Here is a 23,356-nt window from a genome sequence, read left to right as displayed (position 1 = left end):
TCTGTGACTGTAGGTTACATTCACTTTATTGTGTAAATAATATATTATTCCAACACTCCTGAAAATAAAGGTTCTAAAGGAGGGGGGTTACAAAGAGATGCAAAAGGAGAAGCATTTTGGGTTCCCTAAAGAACCTTTCATGTGAAGAATATTTTGTCAAATAAAAAGGTTCCATGGATTTTAAAGGTCATGGAACCATCAATGCCAACAAAGAACCTTTATTTTTAAGAGTGAAAGAACTCAGGCTACATAACGTTTCATTTTTACTTTCATAGCCATCATAAGGTTTCAAGACGGCAGTAACAAGTGTTCAGGGAGAGTGGAGATTTTACACGACAGAGAGTGGGGAACGGTCTGTGACACCTTCTGGGATATCACAGACGCATTGGTGGTCTGTGGAGAACGTGGCTGTGGAAATCCAGTGGCTTTGTACTACAATGCTTATTTCAAGCAGGGAACAGGTAAAGTATGGATGGATGGCATCAGCTGCAAGGGCCGTGAGACTTCACTGAAAGATTGTGTGTTTACCGGTTGGGGAATGAGCACCTGTACACATGCGGATGACGCTGGAGTCACCTGTTCAGGTAGGTATGCCCACCATATTCTGAAATAAAAAAGCAAAGAAACCCACAGAAATACATTTATGTTTACATGCACTCATTTTCATCAATCCAATGCTGCATTCACCCTTGTCAGTTTTGGGGATTGAAACACATTTACTTAGCCTGACAAGCCAGACCCACATCAAGATGTTTGGTCTGGAAACTCACTATTGACAGGGCTCATTTCGAGGGGCGGGATAAACGGTTGTCTTTTAAACTCCCTCTGCATGCAATAGAATAGCGCTACAACCAACCAGAGAAATGTAAAGCAGAGGTAGTTAAAGCTAGTAAACATGTGAAGATTAAACTTTCGCAGTAGCCTATCCAGTCGGCAAAACTCCGAACACATCTTCCCTTTTCTCCAAGTCTACCAGAGTCGTGGTCAAAGCTGAATCGAAAGACTGCCGTCCGCAAACTTCTGTGTTTACTAGAAGCACACAAGCGCAACTCTACCGTCACTTTGTTAAGCCCCGCCCACCGACTCTATACACGATGTGATTGGCCTGACCAGAGTATGGTTTTTAGATTTGATTAGATTAGATTTGCTGCCGCTAGGGTGCGTCTAGATTTCTAGGCTAACATTTACTTACAGAGTCTCGAAATGTCCCGTTCACACAGCAACTATACAGCAGTGTCTCAAATACTGTCTGTATGAACCAAGTGTGCCACACAAGTCCTGAGAATTGAAGCCAAAGCATCTCGATCGCCCCATGAGGCCATTCAATCTGTCAAATCTCCAGAGTTCGACAGCAGCTTTTATATCTGCTCTGCTGGAGAATAGAGACTGGATCTAAAAACTTCAGATGACACACAGTTTATATCTCCGTCTCTTTGGGTTACCGAAACCATGAAAACCTGCAACACACAGTAGTCAAGAGTTTGTACAGCGGCTCTCTTGCACTTTATGGCGAGACCGACAACTAGTTTTCCAGTCTGGTTCCATTTACACAGCAAGGGTTTTCCGAGAAAAGTCCAGAAAATGTACAGGTGTGAGTTTGTTTACGGATTGCAGTTGTCCCTCCAGTAAATAACTGAATTGTGTGCAAATACAAACGTATTAAGGACTCAAATACAGAACTGACAACCATATTCTGTTGCTGTCTGAGCATGGCCCAAAAAAATCCAATGTGATTTCAGATTCTGAAAGTTCTGTTTAAATGAACCCAGAACTTTACATTCTGATTAGTATCACAGAGGCCATCTGACTGACAATACTTTTTAAAATCAAGTGTTTAGTTGATCCTGATAAGCCCTCATTGTCACACGACGTGAACACAATGGCTTTCTTCTTCCATGAGGCGTTTTGGCAACACAAATTTGAGGAATATGTAACTGGACCTACCCCTAGTATAATTGTCATTTTCTTTTTGCCTTGGTGACACCTTTTTAGGTATAGGTTAGGGTTAGAAGACAAATAATTCAGAAGAGCTTTTTTTATATTTAGCAAATAATCTCCTCCTCTGGAAAGCTCATATCGGATCATTTCAGGTCTAAAGCACCCCTTTTAAACCAATCAAAATTTAGAACGATCTGAGTTTGATCAATTGAGGGTTTTCAATCTGATTACTAACAGGTCAATTGGGTGCATGTAAACATAGTTACTGTAAGCTGGCGGAGTATTTTTCTCACAAACGTCTTCCTTTCCCTTCTTTAGAGGTTAGGCTTATAGATGGAGTAAACTCTTGCTCCGGGAGAGTGGAGCTACTCTATGAAGGTAATGGGTGGGGAACAGTTAACGATAACGGCTGGAACCTGCTAGGTGGAGATGTTTTCTGCAAACAGGTCGATTGTGGGAGTGCACTGAGTGTCACGGGTGTATCTTTTTTAAAGAAGGGCTCAGGTGGAATATGGATGTACAATACCAAGTGTGCCGGGAATGAAACCTCTCTGAAAAGCTGTATTTCAGGGAAAAGCAATGATAAACAGATTACACACAACAATGATGCAGGAGTTGTCTGCAGAGGTAAGTGTAAGCAAAAAAATTATTACCATATGTCAAAATTTCATGTCAAATGTAACATGAATTCATCTGAATTCTTCTCCTTTCAGAGGTCAAACTAGTAAACACCCCAAACCGCTGTTATGGTACAGTCCAGGTTCGTTATAATGGAGACTGGGGCACAGTATGTGACTTCAAATGGGATCTAATGGATGGTATTGTGCTGTGTCGAGAGCTCGGCTGTGGTCCTCTTAAAGAGATATACCCTGGAGCTTTTTTTGGGAATGGTACAGGTAATATATTGATGGACAATTTAGAATGTACCGGGAGTGAGTCCTCACTGAATAAGTGCCCATTCCCTGACTCGGTAAGCAGCCTCTGTACACATTCTCAGGATGCAGGAGCCATCTGTGGAGGTAAGTTCAAACAAGAGGTTTGAAATTAACATGTGCTTATTTATACAGTGCCTATTTAATTTGCAAGCACTTAGTTTTGTTGCAAGAAAAGAACAGGACCATGCTGAAAATTGCATATTTCAGGGCTCATTGTCACTCTTCTCACTCCAGTCAATGGGTGCATTTACATTCACACCAGTAAACTGACAATGCAAGTAAACCGCGTTTACATGACTTTATAAATAAACCGGGTTATTTCCTTGTAGTGACGTCAAAAATAATAATGTCCGTATCAAATGTCAGTTGTGATGTTTAATAAAGCGTGCGCATGTCAGCGGGAGATTTACGGCTCATATTATCCCTCAAGTAGTTCCAGATGCAGCGTTTTGACTGAACCTCTTCTACTTCTGCTGCATGAGATGATAATAACACATCTTTACAATTTTCTGGGTCTTAAAAGAGTCCGCGTTTGTGATATATGTCCTTATTTCATGCCAAATGCTAGCTCGCTCTGTCTGGATGCGTTTAAATCTGCTCTAAGTTTGCATGTAAACGCAGCCAGTGTGTCTCAGCGTAGAATTTCAAAACTTTCAAAACTTTAAATTCTTGACTACTTAAAAGCCTATCGACATTTTGACCGCTATACCATTTTCACGTGTCTGTGCTTCTCAGAAGAAGTCATCATAATTGGGTAAACTTCTATATATGTGAACGAATATATAATTTGTGCATTCCCATTTGCTCCAATAGCAAACAATACACAATAGCTTTTCTCTAACTTTCCAAAAGAGGATAAATAAGTATCATGTTGGTCAGAAGAGAGAATTTGCTGATTGCTGAAACCATTTTACTAGTATTTAATGGCAAGTTAGTAAAGCTGTTATAAATGTAGTGTGTTAATAACACAGTAATCACAAGTCTGTGAAAATGGTCCTTTATATATTAAGGAAAATACAGTTCGTTCAACACTACCAAAAGCAATTCACAATGGGAACCTGACATTTTAGTCTATTTTATGACTTAACTAATGCAAACGTGGTGTTTTGGCCAACAAAATTAAAAATGTATAACAAAAATTTAATTAAATAATTGATAATTGTACATTTAAAAAAACATGACAACCAGCTCTGACCTGAAATGTATTCAAGATAATATGTAAACAGTATACAGTTATTCTTCTATGCATGTTGCCTGATGTGTGTGCACTGCTTACTCTGTCTCTCAGAAGTGAGATTGGTAAATGGAGACAGCATTTGTTCCGGAAGAGTTGAGGTTCTTATAAACAATCAGTGGGGAACTGTTTGTGGAGACAGCTTTGATATGACTGATGCTGAAGTTGTCTGTAGAGAGCTGGGCTGTGGAACTCCTGTAGAGGTAAAGACAGATGGTTATTTCGGAAGCGGTATAGGACCAATATGGGTAGATGGAGTGAAATGTAAAGGTACTGAACCCACATTGATGTCTTGCCCATCAAATCAAAGGGGAGAAAACACCTGTGTGCACGCAAATGACGCAGGTCTCATCTGCCGAGGTATAGTTGACATCTAAGAACTTCCTGACAGCATTTTATTACTTATATAATTCTCTCAGCTGTTGTATAGAACACTTACACAGCAGCATTAACTATAGATATAATATAGATATATATCGACTATAAGAATACATGCATTAAGCATGTTATAAATGTTTTTTTATAATGTACTTTGGTGATTGATAGACCCCCTTAGTAAAAAGTCCATAAGCAACAATGGTTACACTTTATTTTTATGGTCCCCTTTAGACATTCTGATAGTGTTGCACGGCATGACTGATCACATCTAAAATTTTCAGTTGACCAAATTTAATTTCTGTTAATTATATTGCATCAATTCACTAAATTCAATTTGGCCACCTGAAAAATTTAGATGTGATCAGTCACTAGAAAATGTTTAATTGGAAACATTTTTTTTTTTTTTACAGTGTACTGACTACAAGCCATTTCTTTTTTCAAGTTGCATGCAACGGTCGTTTAAATCAAGTTGTTTAAAAAAGTTGTGCAAACAAATCATACTGTGGGGGCTGTTGCTGACTATTTAAATCTCTCAGGGTTTGGTCACTCAGCGGCCCTCCAGGAGTAGGACTGGACCCTGTGTTAGCAGATATTAAGCAGACAGTCTGCCAATACTTAAATGGGCATTAGTTGACATGTAGTAGGCCCAATGTTACTTATAGTCAACAGAATGTCTTAAGGGGGCCATCAAAATAGAGTTACCAACATTTTTTTTTAAATTAGGTTACAAAATACATTGTGTTATCATTGTCAGATGGACATATGCATTTGTACACTGCTATTATTAATGTAATCAGAGACAGATCAGGAACTCTTCTGAATTCTTTCTAGAGGTAAGGTTGGTGAATACGACCAACCCCTGTCAGGGCACAGTGCAGGTGTATCATGATGGCCAGTGGGGAACAGTTTGCCACAACAGCTGGGACATCGCAGATGGTTTAGTGCTCTGTAGAGAGCTGGGCTGTGGTGGAAATGCACAGCCCTTGACAAATGCCTATTTTGGGGCTGGTGATGGGCCGATATGGATGGATAACCTCAGTTGCGATGGAGACGAGTTAAACCTCAGGAACTGCCAATTTGATGGATGGGGAAACCATCAATGCCTTCATGCATATGACGCAGGAATCATCTGCAAAGGTACGTACATAACCAAACCTGTATCTGTTCTCTGCATTTGCAAATATTAACTAAGAAAACGTATTTCTATGAAACATAAAACAACAACAAATATAAAACCAAATTCTTAAGAGAAATAAATGGTACAGTTATCTTGGGGCATATGTGAGCATATATCATATTTTATAATCATATTAAGATTTTTTATATCGTTTACAGAGATTAGAAATGTACTGAAGATTAAGGTGAACGCGGACTCTGTTGACCCCAACGACCCATCAGAAATGACAAAACTACTGGAAAAAGTAATGAATATCCCTAATTCAATTACCGTTTTTTCACTTTTCTATTGTTGCCATTGAGTGTTTGTGGTCTCGTTCATCTGAATTGCACAGATTAAGAAAGAAGTCCAAAAGAATGGAAATTTCTCTGTCAAGTGGAGAACTCAGCCAAATGGGCAAGTGTTTCAGGAACAGAAATTATTTGATCCCTGACAGGTTTGTAAACTCCTTCTGAATGGGCCTATTTTAAATATGTAATTTATTATGAAAATTAAATATAGATTTTCAGATCTTTATGCAAATACTTACATGTTTTTGTATCTGTTATTTCCACAGAGGAAAGAACCTTTCATGGCAAATTCAAGAGAACAGTTCTTGCAAAATTACAGATGATGAAGTCATTTTAGAAGTGTTTGTATACTGAAAAGGTTTAATAAAATAAAGGATCATATAGAGAACATCATTTTTAGGTTGCAGCAGGTTAAAGTCAGTGATGGATTGTCATCATTTCCAAGGCCATTGTCATCGGTTGGAGGTGAAAGAAATACAAATGTAAAACTGGGATTTTCTTTACAAGTTAAATGTTTATTTTATTTCTGATGCAAAATATTAAAACAACATAACCTCTTAAAATATTTCAAATCTGTAAGAGAATTTTCTTAAATGTGTATTCATTTATATGGTGTTACATTAAATAAACAGATTAATCTTGAGTAAAGCAGATTAATAAAGAAGGTACTGTCACAGAAAGTACTATTTTTTGGAAATACAATTCCTGTGATTTCACTTTAGTCTTTCTCTCTTCCTGACACCAGCAAGCACCAGTACATTATATACACATTTCATTAACATGTATACAAGATTCATTTTTATAGTGTTTAAAATAGCAGTAAATATAAATATAAGGAATTCTCAGGAAAATTCTGTGGAAAGGTATTATTTGATTAACTAGCGCTCAGTTAGTGTTACTTGAGAACCACCTGCCATTTTTTTTTTTTTTTTGGATGATTTTCAAGTATAATTATTGATAATTAAGAGTGAAGACAGTGAAGCAACGGAAGAAAAAAAACATTACTCCATTATATATTAGTGTTTTCTGGCTTTTCTGTCATTCAAAAATCATCTGTAAATATAACAGGTATATAATTAAAATATCATATTGTAATATTTAATAAATATAAATAGCAGAACAACATTTAGTTTACAAACCTGTGGCTGATCCCGTTTTGTGGAATACCTGTCCATCAGACTGTGTTCGCCAGTTCACACTATACATCCCTGCACTTTGTACCATGGCCGTTATCTGTGAAATTCAGAGAAATCTTAAGAAAACACTCAAGCTACACATCATACTTATTAATCACATATTGAACCTCACCATGTCCAAAAGTTCCTTCTTGATATCTGGGTCATTGACATTGACCCCAATCTTGACCTTTACCATAATCTTCACCACAGCGTGTCTCAGAATTCCTGTGAACATTGACAAGGGTTTTAAAAGATGAACGGTTTTTCATAACGGCTTCTTTTCATTGCATTTGCCAGGAAAACCACAGAGAACTTGAGATGTGAATTACACAATATTTTATGTTGTCGAGAAATGGAAGTTGTCTTGTCTTCCTATATTATGACATACATCCAAGTAAAACGGCTTATCGAACAAGAACGGGACTTAATTTTGTCAAATTGGAATTGATTGGATGGTTCTGGTTTGCTATTAGTCGATCTCATACTGACAGGTTGTCCTGCCCTCAAGCCAGTAAACACATTATTAGAGAAAAGGAGGATAAGATATTTTGAGGGTACATGAATTTAAAAAAAATACAATGTGTACTGTAAATCATTTATAATAAATTCTGCGATATTCAGTAAAAATGAGGAATCATGAAGCCATACTTTGTTTGAGAAGCTCACATGTAAGATGGTCTTACTTTGACACGAAACTCCCGCATGAAGCCCATTCAAACAACTGCTGACACCCCATCCAGTAAAATGACAGTCTCGCACAGTCCACTCATTTCCTGTACAGGCAACATTATCCATCCATATTTTTCCGCCTGAGGGACCCACATATGCCTTAAGCTCTGCAAGTTCTCCACAGCCCAGCTCTTGACACAACACTGTAGCATCTTCTAGATCCCAACCAGTGTGACACACTCCGCCCCAATGCTCACGATACCGAATCTGAACTCTGCCATCACATGCACTGAAACCATTCACCAGCTTCACATCTGTTGAAAGAGTAGTTTTACATATAAACCATTGCATTCTTATAGACCACAGATTGCGCCCTATCGTTCAAAAGGTAAAACAGACAAAACCTCTTTGTAAATGCAATTGGTAAATGGTAAATGGACTGCATTTATATAGCGCTTTCAACAGACCCAATGGCCATCCACAGCGCTTTACATATTGCCTCACATTCACCCATCCATACACTCACTCATGCACCGACGGCGGTGTCTGCCATGCAAGGCGCCATCCAGCTCGTCTCGTTAGGTGCTCCCAGCTGACAGTGCTCAATTAACACTCAAAGAAATGCTGTTTAACATGACACTTATTTTTGTACTTTTCTTATTTAATACTAAATACATGCATTACAAAACACAACACAATAATACTTTTAATGGTTGTGTGATTTCTGTAAAACTATTTACAAAAACGGATGTGCCATTTGTTGAATAAACTACTCTCATAATGCTGAATCAATAAAGCATTATTTTATATGTTTACCAAGCAGATAGAGCAACCATTCACTACTATAGTTGGGGAAAAATACAATGGTAGTCAATTGTTGCTCTATCTAGTTTGTTACAAACATTCTTCAAAACACCTTTTGTTTTCAGCAGAACAAAGAAACTAATAAAGGTTAAGATCTACTTGAGGGTGAGTAAATGATGACATAATTTTAATTTTTGTGCGGACTATCCATTTAACATCAACATCATCAAGATTAATAAATGTTTTAGTATTTTTAGTTACACTTTATTTTAAGGTGTCCTTGTCCATGAGTAATATCAATTAACAATATGCACTTACTATAAGGTTAGGTTTAGGATTAGGGTTTGGTTTACGGTGCGTTGTATGTAATTATGTATAATTTACTGTTATTACTATGTTACATGTACAGTACTGTATTTTTTCCTAGCTCTTGTTAACTAATGTAGTTGTTAACTTACGTCAACAAATGGAACCTTATTGTAAAGTGTTACAAATACAATGTATTTGGATAAAAGTGTCTGCCTTTTTTCTTTGTAGTTGGAAAAAACTAATTTATGCTCAGAATAAAAAAAACACCAGCATATTGTTTCAGAATGAATTAGTAAATACAGAGTAATAATGAAAGTTTTCTTTAAACTCTGTCTTCAAAGCAATATGCAAAACTCATCAGAAACGTTTAACTCACTGTAACATGTTGCTCCAGCATCTTTTAAATGTTCACAGCTCTGTATTCCCCATTTTGTTGCTGTACAGTTCATCAATGAAGCCTCACTCCCATTGCACTGTGCAGAGTCTATCCATACTGGTCCTAAACCTGGTCCAAAATAAGCTCCCCTCTTTGCCGCTATCACATTCCCACAGTCCAGTTCATTACACACCACTGCAGCGTCTGTCAGATCCCAGCCATCATCACACACTGTTCCCCACTGACCATTATAGAGAACCTCCACTCGTCCAGAACAAGAGTCTCTGCCATTCACCAACCTAATAAAGGCTAACAAAAAAGAGGAAAAAAAGGAGGAAACAAAAAAGAGGAAAGGGATCAGAAATCTTTATCTTTGTTCGGCAAATGCAATATTTACATAGATTTCATCCACCTTCACAGATGACTCCAGCATCTTCAGAATGTACACAGTTATGGATTCCCCATCCAGGTGTGCTACAGTTCTTTAGTGAAGACTCTGTGCCAAAGCAGTTTACATCATCCATCCATATACGTCCTGATCCTTGTCCAAAATAAGCAACACTCTTTGCCTCTATCACACTCCCACAGCCCATCTCTCGACACACCACTGCAGCGTCTGACCGATCCCAGCCATCATCACACACTGTTCCCCACTGACCATTATAGAGAACCTCCACTCGTCCAGAACAAAACCCTATACCATTCATCAACCGCAGAAAAGCTTCGACTGGAGGTCCATTTCCGAAATCTGGATGAATTATAAAATATGTAATTTCACACAAACCCATAACATTCATATTAATAATAATTTAAATCTTTCAAGAGTACACTAAAACGAACATGTGGTGTGGAAAACTATTCACTCAGACATTGCTATCAAATTTCCCAAATGATTAAATGTGATATTTTGATGGAGAAAGAAGTCAATCTTATTTTCTTAACCACTTAAAAAAAACATTTTACTTGAAACTATATGGTATAGAAATATAGAGAGAGCAGTATGTTTATGTCTGCATGTTTCTTCATACCCAGCATAAGAATGAGCCACAAGGAATTTAACATTGTGCCTGAAAGAAATACAAAATTATGTTTTGCCTTATAAACAAGAACAAAAAATCTACTTCAAGGTCTGTTCTATTGTTTAAAACGAGTTTCTGATACAAAAATGTTTATAACACTACCTAGAAAAGTGCTTTGATTTAGAATCTTACTAGAAGAGTTAAATTTATAGCCAGTTGAATAAATTAGTATTACAAATTACACAATTAACACAAAAAAAATATTTAGAGATGTAAAGAAAAAAAGTCAGCATCTACTAAAAAGGCAATGATTCATTATTAGATGTCTTAAACCTGTTAATACGTCAGTCCTTTCAAAAGCGTCTTCGTCTCCGTGATGGTGTGAGGTCAAGTTAAGGATGTTTCCAGGTGATTTGTATGTTGAATGATCTGCCTTCTTGGCTCCTCCCTTCTGATGACCTTACAAGACAATGATTCACATGAGAAAGAAAGCATTTACTGTGCAACAGACATAGTCATTAAGAATGTAACCCTGCTCAATAAGCCATAAAACTAGGAGTTAATTTCTCATCTGTAATACATTGCAGAAACACTGTTTGATGTAAGGACAACATTCAGTGTGTGTTTTTATGACATGATTTCAATTTGAATCCACTGAATTATTGAGGAATTATAGGAATGCTATGCTTTGTAATTTGCTTTGTAAAAGCTGTGTAGTATTCAAATATCTAGATGATATTAATTTAGTGGCCAGTTTCATGGAACTTTCTTTTGCAATATTTTTTTTTTTTGGGTGGGTCAGTTTTATGGAAATTCCTTTACAAAGACATGCAAAAGACATGGAAACAAAATGACGAACGTGTTTTGATAACCCATCATACCAGTGTAGTTGGTGTAGTGTAGTAATAGAAAACATGTCTGTAATTTACTAGATTCATTTTATTTTATTTCCTTATAACCAAATTACATCTTACAGAGTTTTCCTTAGAATGGGCAATTTGCATATTTTTCAGGTTGAACTATTCATTTGATTTTGCGTCAGTGATATGTGAATTCCTAGATGTTTTGTTTATCAAATGTGGATTCCAATGTTATATACTAGGTGGACAAAAAAATGCATACATAAGTCTAAATTCATTTGTTATATTAATCCGTTTGGACAACAGAAACAGCAGGTGTTCAGGCTGTATACTGGCTGTGAACAAGAGGAAAACAGTCGGTATAACTGTCACACGTCCACTTTTCAAAGACTAACTCAATCCTAGAAGAAGAAGAAGCCACAGCCGACCATCTAACCAGGTATTGCCATAAATGCATTAGCACATATCATCAGCGTAATTTTGCATTCATATAATTGGCTGTTACGAATATTATTTTAATAATATTTTTTGTCTTACATGTACACCGAAAATCAATACTTGTTGATGTTGTAGAGTCAGTTTAAATGATTACTTCTCTTATAAAATAAATATATATATATATATTATTAACACTATTTTACAGTGTCTGTTTCATACAATTCATGTGCTTGCTATAACAGTACATTATGTATAAACCTAACCCTAAAATCACACCCTAATCCTAACCCTATAGTAAGTAGATTTTATTTAATGTTAAGAACCACATTGCAGTTATCTAATATTAAATATATTTACAGCCAATATGCTGTGGTCTGTGCAACTCTTTCTGCTCCTGGGTAAGGACACCGACATACTGCCACAAAACTTAACCTTTGTACATTCTTCTGTCTGATGACCAATAATATTTTCTTAATTAAAAACTAACTTACCAACTAAACTGCACTGTGACTGTAACATACAGGCTGCACAGCTGTCATTGGCAGTGACATCAGATTGGTGAATGGCAGCAACTCTTGTTCTGGACGAGTGGAGGTTCTCTATAATGGTCAGTGGGGAACAGTGTGTGATGATGGCTGGGATCTGACAGACGCTGCAGTGGTGTGTCGAGAGATGGGCTGTGGGGATGTGATAGCGGCAAAGAGGGGAGCTTATTTTGGACAAGGATCAGGAACGATATGGATGGATGAGGTCAGTTGCACTGGCACAGAGTCTTCACTAAAGAACTGTAGCACACGTGGATGGGGAATCCATGACTGTGTACATTCTGAAGATGCTGGAGTCATCTGCAGCTGTGAGTCAAGAACATTTATAATTTAAAATGACAAATGTAATACTGTACAATTTCTTTGTAAAGGAATGGTCATAGAGAGTTAGATATATGTAATCATGAATAAAAGAGTGTCTTGTTCTTTCAACTACCATATGTTGGTCTTTTTCAAATAGAAGAAGGCAAACAAACATATGGGAGTAAAAAAACGTACTTGTGTTTTTATATTATTTTTGTGGATAGCATCTGTACGGTTGGTGAATGGCAGCAACTCTTGTTCTGGAAGAGTGGAGGTTCTCTATAATGGTCAGTGGGGAACAGTGTGTGATGATTACTGGGATCTGACAGACGCTGCAGTGGTGTGTCGAGAGATGGGCTGTGGGAGTGTGATAGCGGCAAAGAGTGTTGCTTATTTTGGACAAGGATCAGGACAGATATGGATGGATGATGTCAGTTGCACTGGCACAGAGTCTTCACTAAAGAACTGTAGGACACGTGGATGGGGAATCCATGACTGTGGACATTCTAAAGATGCTGGAGTCATCTGCAACTGTGAGTCAAGAACATTTATAATTTAAAATGACAAATGTAATACTGTACAATTTCTTTGTAAAGGAATGGTCAGAGAGAGATAAATGTATGTAATCATGAATTAAAGAAGGTCTTGCTCTTTCAACTGCCATATGTTTTGCTCTTTTTCAAATAGAAGAAGGCAAACAAATATATGGGAGGAAAAAACGTACTTGTGTTTTTATATTATTTTTGTGGATAGTATCTGTACGGTTGGTGAATGGCAGCAACTCTTGTTCTGGACGAGTGGAGGTTCTCTATAATGGTCAGTGGGGAACAGTGTGTGATGATGGCTGGGATCTGACAGACGCTGCAGTGGTGTGTCGAGAGATGGGGGGATGTGGGGATGTGATAGCGGCAAAGAGTGTTGCTTATTTTGGACAAGGATCAGGACAGATATGGATGGATGATGTAAACTGCACTGGCACAAAGTCGTCACTAAAGAACTGTAGCACACGTGGATGGGGAATCCATAACTGTGGACATCATAAAGATGCTGGAGTCATCTGTAACTGTGAGTCAAGAACATTTATTATATAAAATTTAAAAAATGATCATAATCCTTCTCAATTGCTTACTTATGACAAATAGCAACACAGCTAAAAGTATAAGTATACATTACTAATATGTTAGAACTTTTATTAAAAATGTACAAGCCTATTTACATGTGCCATTTGTGTAGGCTGATTCATTGTTATTCATCAGTCTTTTTTTTCCAGCTGTTACCAACATCATCAGCACAACAGTCAGACCAGAGACAACCTTAGCTGGTAATGTAGTCTGATCCCTCCGGCTCTTCCACTGCCAACCACACTCATGAACGCATTCATTTGTTTTTATTTTTCATTCTGATTGCTACTCATCTAATGCATTTAAATATGCTATATGTAAGAATATGTATGTATTATTCCCTTTTTTATTGCTAATGTGTGAACAGCTTGCAAGAAAACTTTGAAAACGAGATCTTCCTTAACTCTCTAGGTTGTCAAATAAAAAATAAATATAAAAGAATGCATGTGACGGACTTGGGACATTTCTGCCAGGAAAATCAAATGTGTGTTAATGTGCGCTCTCGAAAGCTTCTTTTCCCTTTTATGCAATAAAAAAAAATGCTTATGCAATGTTCATTGTAATACCGAAATATATTACGTAGCCTACCGTAAGTGTAATGTTTGTGTCATGCAAAGAAATTGTCAGATCTAGCCAAAATAACCTTGAACTTGGTTACATGTCGTTTTTGCCAAAATAACTTGCAAGATATGACATTCCATCATTTAAGCAAAGTCAACAGTGATTACTAAGTGTTTGATTTCTTTAATTTGACATGTTCATGTTCTAGATGAGTAGTCTGTTCATGAGTTATGGTTTTAGATGTTCACTGACAGATCAATTTTGTTTTAGCCTAGAAGTCAGGGCTGTGTTTGAACATCTTTTAAATGCAAAATTGCTTCCTAGGAAGTGTCATCATGGCAATCTTTAAGTGGATTTTCTGATATTTGTTATTGTCCATACTGAATTTTGACCTTGCTGAATTTTCATTTGCAATTCTGATTTAGTATTGTTCTTATTGTACAATTCTGTTTAATCATGCTGAATTCTGTCATTGCAGTTTTAAATATAACGCTGCTGGAAGGATGCAATGTAAGTTGAGTTTGTAGATATATTTGAAATATGAAATATGAATGTGCTATTCTATTTACAAACTACATTTTTTGCTAATAATGATTCAAAACTTCTTACCATTTAAAGCACAATTGTGATTTCAGGATCCGGCCTGTTTTCAGAATCATCTTGATCAGATATTAGAGAACATTACGTTTCAACAGCTTTCTGTGACTGTAAGTCTTCAAGAGAAAAAGGACAAAAAAAATTACATCTGTGTCGGCTGATTGACATAGTTGTCTTATTGACTCTTTTGACATTTATAGTATTTATTTGTTCAATAAATTAGGAGGTGACCAGCATTTTGACTGTGGTCTTCGATGCTTCAGAGAAGATTGACTTTTTATCATCACCCAACCTGACTGTACTAGCCTCCTATGGAAACAGCATATTAAAAACCAGCGAGAAACTCATATCTACATTGGTGAAGCCGACAGACACAAGTGACAATGTCAGTTTAAATCTTGCTACTGTAGGTAAGTGTAGAAACAGTTATTATTGATGATGAAAATGAGATTAAATATGATGTCAGGGACTTCACCATAAAGAGCAGAGAGCAGGTGGCATGTAGCGACAATGATAAATGCAGCAACAGTAGTATAAGTTACAAACGTTTTAACTGAGAGCATAAAACACTGGCTATATCTTTTGTTCGATGTCAAAGCTCAGTATTTTTCTGCAAATTCATTCGTCATTTGGTAGAAAAGTCCTGAAAAACCCCAGTCATGAAATGCCTTGAACAAAGATATTATAATGTTTACAGTAAATTTCATGGTTTTTGGTGACCAAAATGTGTTTTGTAAATAGTTGTTGCTTTGAGCAAAGAACATTTAGGCATTTACCAAACACTCAAATGATAAAAACAGAAAGTCACTGCAGTTTATGGTAATAATCAATAACACTGTTTGATTTTAAGGACATCAAACTACATCAGAGATGAGGATCCAACAATATGAATATTAATTTTATTTATTTGTCAATTGTGCAAATTGTGATTGAATTGGTCTTTCATTAAAAAAGATAACTATTGCAATTAATTTAATATAGCACATAACTGCTTATTTGTTTTTAATCAGAGGGACAAGTCTTCATGGTTGGACCAAACGTCACCTTAGATAAAATCCCTCGACTTGACACAGCTAATTCTTCTGTGGACATCGATCTCATTGGTATCAGCAAGAACAACAATGGTATGTGTAATGTTTTAATTTGATTGTTAAATTTGATGTTTGTTTGTTTTTTTGGCTAAATGTAAAGAGCCTTTCGCACCAAATTTAAAATAAGCCTCAGGCTGAAGGAAATGCCAATTCACCCTGAACAGTAGAGGGCGCAGCTCAAACAAATCTGTTTTGGAGCCATTCTGGATAACCGAATAATAGGATGCAAGAGGAAAAGTTTAACACTTAGGGTGCTTCTCAATATCCCTCCTCGTTTCCTCGCTCCTCCGTCCTCCATCCTAAGACCCGGAAACCGATGGAGCTCAGCCATCTTGTAGGAGATCTCAATTCTCTAATTGCACCGCGAGGAGGCGAGGATGGAGGAGTGAGGAGGCGAGGATGGAGGAGTGAGGAGGCGAGGATGGAGGAGTGAGGAGGCGAGGATCGAGGAGTGAGGAGGCGAGGATGGAGGAGCGAGGAGGCGAGGATGGAGGAGTGAGGAGGCTTCCTAAGGAGTCATGAGCGATGATTGAAGTATCCTTTGCAGAAGTGTTTTATCGACTAAACGTGACGCACGCATTAATTCACCTCCCCCTTCACATCGTGCCACAGTTTATTAATCATTATTATTGTGTTTACATGTACAAGACACAAATGTTTGTCCAAAAAAAACAACACCTGACAGTTGCAGAATAATATCAAAGCACAAGAAAATGAAAGAAACTAATAGAAAAAAAAAATACCATACAACGAATAAAAAGCAGTTACTGGAATTCGTTGTTAATAATAACTGGTAATATTAATTAAAATATGGACATATGTGGTATTTTGTGGAGGTTGAAGCTTACAATATAAATAGCTATCTGTAATGTTCAAGAAACCCGACTAAATCCAGCGGTGCAGAGTCTATTATCAGAGTCATCCTTATTCAACGACGCTTTGAAGTGACGTTATAGGGAGTGAGGATATATCATTTCACTTGATTCAATTCCTCCATCCTCATGTCTTTTCCTCGCATCCTGAAGGGGTGGAGCGTGAGGATAGGAAGCTAGGAAAGGAAACGAGGATGCACAAATAAGAATTGGGAAGCCCCCTTACTTCACCAATAAAACACTAAAAATCTAAAGTAATTTTTGCTTATGCTTTAACTGATTAAATAAAGGTCAGCAGCAAGACAAAGTTTTGGTCAAATATCAGTTTTATTTAACATTTAATTATTGGAGGTTTGCATAGTATTCTGATTATTGAGGAATTCTGAATCTTTTTTGTGCAATTGAGATTAGTAAATGATCACATTTAGTCTAGAACTACAATAGGCTAACCATCATGTTTACACACAACGCCTCTGCACGTTTTTCCTCAACATTGGGACAAGAGAGCAGTCAGTCAATAAAAAAATAACTTGTGTTACTTATTTGAAAAAGTAACTCAGACATTTTGTTGTAAATTTGAAAAGTAATGTGCTACTTTACTAGTTACATGAAGAAGTAATCTGATTATGTAACTCTGTAATGTATTACCCCCCAACACTACATACCATCACCTCTAAACCACAATTACTTTAAGTTTTTTTTTTTGTAAGCTTTCTTTTTTATCACACAGGTTCAGCTTCTGTGGCATTCTTGAGCTACAACAAAATGGAGAATCTACTGAAGCCCGACTTATTCAACACACCAAATAACACAAATAAAACCATGATGTCCACTGTGATCTCAGCTACTCTTCCCAAAACCACAGACACTAAACTCACCATACCAGTCAACTTCACCCTCAAACACATCAGAGTGAGAGACTGAAATGTGTTTTTGTCCAACCCTGACAACATCTAATAATCAGTGTTGTAACATTGACTGCATGTTCTTTCTTCTTTGTGTAGGAGCTTGACCCCAATGGTTCTCTGTCCTGTGTATACTGGAATGTCAGTGAGTGGGTTGAAGATGGTTGTTCTGTCTTAAAGACCAACAGCAGCTTCACCGTGTGTTCCTGTGTTCATCTGTCGACATTCGCTCTCATCATGCAAACCCAATCAAACCCGCTCTCATCATCTTGCACCCCATCAGAGGTACAAAAGAGAACGTAAAACCTCCTTGAAAGATTCAAACATTTAACGCACAAGCAGAATTCAAATGAAATCTATAGTAAATGGTCACCAAATTATACATTAAATTATAGTGACCATCCAGGAACAGCTCAGATTTGGCACACATATACACTCAATGGTTTATTATGGTAACCATCAGTATCTGATTCATATGTTTTCTCAGAGCGACTCACTGCTGGAGTGGCTGAATTTGGTGTCTGTGATCGTCGGGCTGGTGTTCTTCAGTTTGGCCCTGTTGACCTTTGCCTTTTGTCAGTGGAGTTCTGGTGTTAATAATGTGGCTCGAATCAACCTCTGCATAAGTCTACTGTTGGCTCATCTTCTGTTCCTGGTCACACAACAGTTCCTGTGCTTCATACGACATCAGCAGGTGAGAATGATGCCCTTCAGCTCTACACACCCTCACTAAGAATCATCACAATCATCTCTCATGGTCTCCAGGTGTTGTGTGCCGTGATATCTGGTGTTCTGCACTTCCTCTTTCTCTCCGGCTTTGTGTGGATGTTCATTGAAGCTGTGCTGCTCTTCATCTGTGTGTCGAACCTATCACGCATCAGCTCCAAAAAGAGGGAGGTGCTTAGCAATGGATTCCTGTGTGTGATTGGATATATGGTTGCTCTGGTTGTGGTGAGCGTGTCTGTCGGGCTGGTTCCTGAAGGCTACGGCAGCGAACAGTGAGTAGTTGTTTACTATAAGTTCATTTGTTTATTAAGAAAATAAAGGAGCTTGGTGCTTTAGTGAAATTTCTGCTATCTGATTAAAAAAAAAACTTTAATATTTAATCTTTTAATATTTCAATAGTCAACAGCTACATTTATTCAGTTATTATACTGTGTTTTCCTCTAAACAGCTGCTGGATTAAAAGGGATAAGGATTTTATCTGGAGTTTTCTGGGTCCTGTTAGTGTTATATTAGCAGTAAGCATGTTTTATTAAATTATTTTATTTTATATTAAAGAGAAAACGAGGTAATTCATTTTTTTCTTTCTACTCTTTAGTTGAACACAATTCTCTTCATGAGGATCATCATCAGTCTGAGCTCAACTCTTAAAAATCTGAATGCTGAAATTTCACAGATGAAACAAACCAGGTATCAAACATTCAGTTCTTGAAAACATTTCATAAAAAATATAAATATATAGTTAATAGAGACATTAACTCTTTTCTTTCTCGGCAGGACGTTGACATTTAAAACACTGGCTCAGTTTGTGGTTCTTGGTTGCTCCTGGATTCTGGGTTTCTTCACTTATGGCAGAAAGGAGCTGGAGATCCTCTTCCTGATCTTGAACTCCCAGCAGGGAACCTTCATCTTCATGATCTATTGTGTCCTCAATAATGAGGTCAGACGTCACTCAATTTACCATCATATTCCACGTCAAAACTGAATATGAAAGACAGTTGCTACTGCTTTTCCATTTCCTTCCTGTGATGGAATGTTTCAATGAGCCAAGAGTCTTCAAACTCCAAATTCATATTGAAACCAACATAGAATGCCTTTGATCTGCGGTCTATCTGACTGACTGCATAGTATTAATCCTTCCAAACTCCAAGCATTTAAAACTATTTCAAACTTTGAGGCCCAGCTTTCTCAAGCTGTGCTCCATTTTGTCCGCAGTAATGAGTTCAGCCATTTTATCATCCCGCTCCAGGAAGACAATTTTACTCTGTCTCCAAAACAGTATATGGAATAAAAGTATAGAAAAGTATAGCATATTTACTTCAGAAAATGCTAATCTAGTCTCTTAATGGGGTCATATGCTTTAAAAAAGTCTTCCTTTTCATTTGCAATGTATCCGTTTCTGCATATCATATATGTGATCTGCAAAGTTATAAAGCTCATAGTCTCCCACAAAACAATATTACTTCCTGAAACATCTACATCACAATATTAGCATTAGCATTTTTTTGCTGCAAATCAACGCACAGACTATTTAGATTGCAAGCTTCTTGTAGACTTTCATTTGTAATTACAATTCCAGTCTCATGCACATTGCCTTATTTCCTTCTTTTGATTCTGAAACGTAGTTTGCGAACCAGAGTTTTCTCCGATTCTTCCTATTGTAAAGTCATGCAATGTGAACCTCCCTGAAGCTGATCCATCATGCTATGTGCACACAGCAGCAAGTGAATGCTACCCCAGAGTCATGCAGTGTGAAAAGAACAGTGATCCGAAGACTTTGAAAAGCGTGCAATGGAATCGATGGAATCGACTCTTGGAATCCACTCCATTTGCTCCATTTACTTTATTTAAAACGGCAATATAAGAATACAAGATTGCCATCATTATATTACATATTGCTATTCTTTTCTCTCATATAGGCCTAGTGTAAGCTTAGAAGAGAACTGACAAATGCATAGGACAGAGGATTGAGCAAAACAAAACGCCAGTCATGAACTAGAAGTCTAAAACGAAAAGTTTTAACCCTTCTCCTTCCCTCGCACCCTGTAACAAATCCTTTCCTCCCGGTTAAAATGACCCGAAGACCTAAAATAATATTTTTTGCAGACTTTTTTGTAACCTTCTTTACCTTTAAATGACTAGATTTTTATCAATAAATAATATAATTTAGGCACATTCTTTCAAGTTAAATTCAAAATAACTCTCCAATACATGTAGACTGGGTAAACTCAGCCTGATCTGCCGGCAATTTGATTTCTCCCTGCGAAATTAATTTCTTCTGCTTCTGCGGGAACCAATCACAGACTGGATTATCAACCTGGCTCGCTATTGGTGGGTTTAACATGATGAAAGATAGAGAAGCGATGGGTCGTTGCCTGTTGATCACGCCCAGGGCCGTTTCTAGCCTTTCTGGCACCCTAGGCAAGATTCATATGTTGCACCCCCCCCCCCCCCCCCCTTTTTTTTTTTTGTTTAACTATAACTTATAAAGCAAATATGACTTCCTTATTTCATGGGCATATTGTACATGCATTAATCCAATAATGTAGCTAGGTTTATTATCACTGAGATCGGGGGGGGGGGGGATGCTCCGCCGAGAAAATTTTGATTTCTATGATCTACATATGTGTATTTTAAGATGTTCTGAAGGCCAAAAAATTAGATAAACAATAGCTTGAAAACCATGTCACTCGGCGCCGCTGCGGATTGAAGAACACAGCGACACAAAGACTAAAAGACCGGACGAGGCCGAAGCCTCGCGCCAGTTTCATATGTTTTAAAGGTTAATCACATATTTTTTTTAAGGGGGTCTGAGGCATAAGTTCATAAAAAAGGGCCTAGTGACACCCATGGTTATGACAGTATTAGCCTACTTGATCAATTTAAACAGCTATCTCTGATGTAAACATTTTTTTTATTCAAATGAACTATGCTATAATGTTCTGCACCTGAAATGAGCATGGCGTGTGGTCCGTCCAGTACTAATATTCAGTGTAATGTTTTGCTCAACGTTATGATAGAGAGACCAGCTTAGAGAACAAGTAACCAATTAAGTAGGATAACATACCTGTATATTTCGCTTTCTTTTTTATATTTCCTCTTTTTTTTTTTTTACGATACTGAGCCCCTGATGGCTTTGACCTTTTCATGATGATGAAACTAAAGCACGCTGTAACGAGTAGAAATATAGTGTGGCCCCTTTAAGAGTTGCGCGCGCTCCCTGCAAACGAAGTCTGCATTTTGTGTATGTGCGCACTGAGTCTTGAGCTCCCATGTGTGGGGATTATTTTCTGTTTTCTGTTGCTAACAGTCAGTTATTTTGTTTTATTAAGTAATGCTGTGGACGGAAAGGGAGTTTGTGATGAGAGTTCAGCGGGGAATGAAGTGCGATCTGTTTGATGTTAATCGCCTCCGTGTTTGCATCCACTCCAGTTACATTACATTACATGTACAGTTACATTTTTCACTCGGACACAAGCGTTACAACGCCACGGATGACGACGTTCCCTGCCGCCCTCTACATGATCTCATTTCATTACAGCAGCGCCAATATCACCATGGCGACTTCACTCCAATAATCGCAACTAATCACAATGCCTTGAAATAGCAAAAGTACGAAATATTAATAATAAAATATATATGAAATAACTAACTAAAAAATCTTGTTGGGGCGGGGGCTCACTGGCGCCCCCCAGCTGTTGGCGCCCTAGGCGACCGCCTAGTTTGCCTATGCCTAGAAACGGCACTGATCACGCCTCTTGTGGTCTGACTGGTTGAAGGACTATCCAGTTGCTTACAGAGTCATTTGAATAATGCCAGTTGATCCCGCCTCTTGTGCAGTAGAAAATACACCGCAGACTCCCCAGACCAATGTTCAATTATAAATTCTGCTTGGTCTTGTGATAGCCAGACAACAATACATGCATAACCCAGCTCAAATCAGCTCAAAATATTTATCTGTTTTTTGGCGCTTCAAAAAACTTGGGCACTATTCAATGCCATTAGAAAGCCAGAATATTATTTAATATCACTCCGACTGAAAGACGAAAGTCATAGACACCTAGGATGGCTTGAGTGTGAGTAAATTATGGGATAATTTTTATTGTTGGGTGAACTATTTCTTTAACCTATTCTACACAAAATAAACTAAATAATTAACTTCATATGCATTTTATTTTTATAATAAAGAAAAAAATATCTTATTATAAACAAACTCTTAGTTTATGAGTTCATTCATGTCATACTAGCAGTCAGCACATTTCTCATTTCTCATGATTTTAATTTATATTAAAGTATATGATTTATTCTTATTTTTCTACTTTTCAGTTAAACATTAACTGGTTATATTGATCTCATAATGAACTCGCTCAGATCTCTTTTCTTATTCTTGTCCAGGTCAGGCAGCAGTATAGAAAGTGCTTCAGATGTCTTTGCTGTGGACAACACTGAGGACTACAGCATCATGTTCAGGAAATAAAATGCACATTTTTACAGATTCCGCAAACTAAACAAGGAGAAATGCAAATATATAATAAATAAATATATAGCAAAATATAATTTAATGTGGGATGACAGCAAGTCAACTGTTGCTTCATTATTTGAATTGCTTTATATCACCAATCAATCATAGCAGTATCAAGATTCGAGGCTGATGGATGAGACTTCACGAGGCAATTTTGGTCAGCCATGAGCTAAAGAAGTACCTAATCAGTTACCAGCTTGAAGCCCTTAGAGTTGGAAGTTACTTATATGGCAATAGACAAACAACACAGGATAACTCTAATCTGGCGCTTTAGTTATTGACCAGTGCTGGTCAGTGCATGGAGATCCATGCACTAACCAGCGCTGATGCCTGCATGTGAAATCCCCTTAACCATTAAAAGAATTATATGACAAAGATACTATCCAAAGATTTGCTAAATTAACCTGATTTTCCTCCTCATGAATATACAGTATGATTGACCTGAAGAATAAAGCTGCATAAAATGGAGCAATATGAGGAATATCACTCTTATAGTGCGATACGGCTCAAT

The 23,356-nt window shown here is 37.3% G+C and overlaps 2 protein-coding genes across 2 annotated transcripts in view; one reads left to right on the top strand and one right to left on the bottom strand.

Moving 5' to 3' along the window:
• Positions 1 to 281: 281 nt before the first annotated feature.
• LOC137049565 (scavenger receptor cysteine-rich type 1 protein M130-like) overlaps positions 282 to 23,356 on the bottom strand; it is a 58,622-nt gene continuing 35,547 nt past the window's right edge. Inside the window, exons 3-12 of the mRNA XM_067428117.1 lie at positions 10,641 to 10,766; positions 10,317 to 10,355; positions 9,701 to 10,036; positions 9,289 to 9,597; positions 7,814 to 8,113; positions 7,261 to 7,355; positions 7,092 to 7,185; positions 4,150 to 4,302; positions 2,883 to 2,949; positions 282 to 604 (exon numbers count right to left, since the gene is read on the bottom strand). Of these exons, the coding sequence (XP_067284218.1) occupies positions 4,223 to 4,302; positions 7,092 to 7,185; positions 7,261 to 7,355; positions 7,814 to 8,113; positions 9,289 to 9,597; positions 9,701 to 10,036; positions 10,317 to 10,355; positions 10,641 to 10,766 (1,379 nt within the window). The 3' untranslated portion in view covers positions 282 to 604; positions 2,883 to 2,949; positions 4,150 to 4,222. The remainder of the gene's footprint in view (positions 605 to 2,882; positions 2,950 to 4,149; positions 4,303 to 7,091; positions 7,186 to 7,260; positions 7,356 to 7,813; positions 8,114 to 9,288; positions 9,598 to 9,700; positions 10,037 to 10,316; positions 10,356 to 10,640; positions 10,767 to 23,356) is intronic.
• Positions 11,970 to 22,907, top strand: LOC137049925 (uncharacterized). The gene is made up of 17 exons (XM_067428671.1): positions 11,970 to 12,003; positions 12,129 to 12,458; positions 12,678 to 12,986; positions 13,207 to 13,518; positions 13,724 to 13,774; positions 14,614 to 14,645; positions 14,771 to 14,842; positions 14,956 to 15,142; positions 15,743 to 15,862; positions 17,432 to 17,607; positions 17,700 to 17,859; positions 18,083 to 18,294; positions 18,366 to 18,598; positions 18,775 to 18,841; positions 18,922 to 19,013; positions 19,101 to 19,263; positions 22,719 to 22,907. Exons 1-17 carry the CDS (start codon positions 11,970 to 11,972, stop codon positions 22,770 to 22,772), a joined length of 2,604 nt encoding a protein of 867 aa, XP_067284772.1. The 3' UTR covers positions 22,773 to 22,907.

The sequence above is a fragment of the Pseudorasbora parva genome, chromosome 20, assembly GCF_024679245.1.
Source record: "Pseudorasbora parva isolate DD20220531a chromosome 20, ASM2467924v1, whole genome shotgun sequence".
NCBI lineage: Eukaryota > Metazoa > Chordata > Actinopteri > Cypriniformes > Gobionidae > Pseudorasbora > Pseudorasbora parva.
Note: the sequence above shows the minus strand (reverse complement) of the source record. Positions and strands in the feature narration are given on the sequence as shown.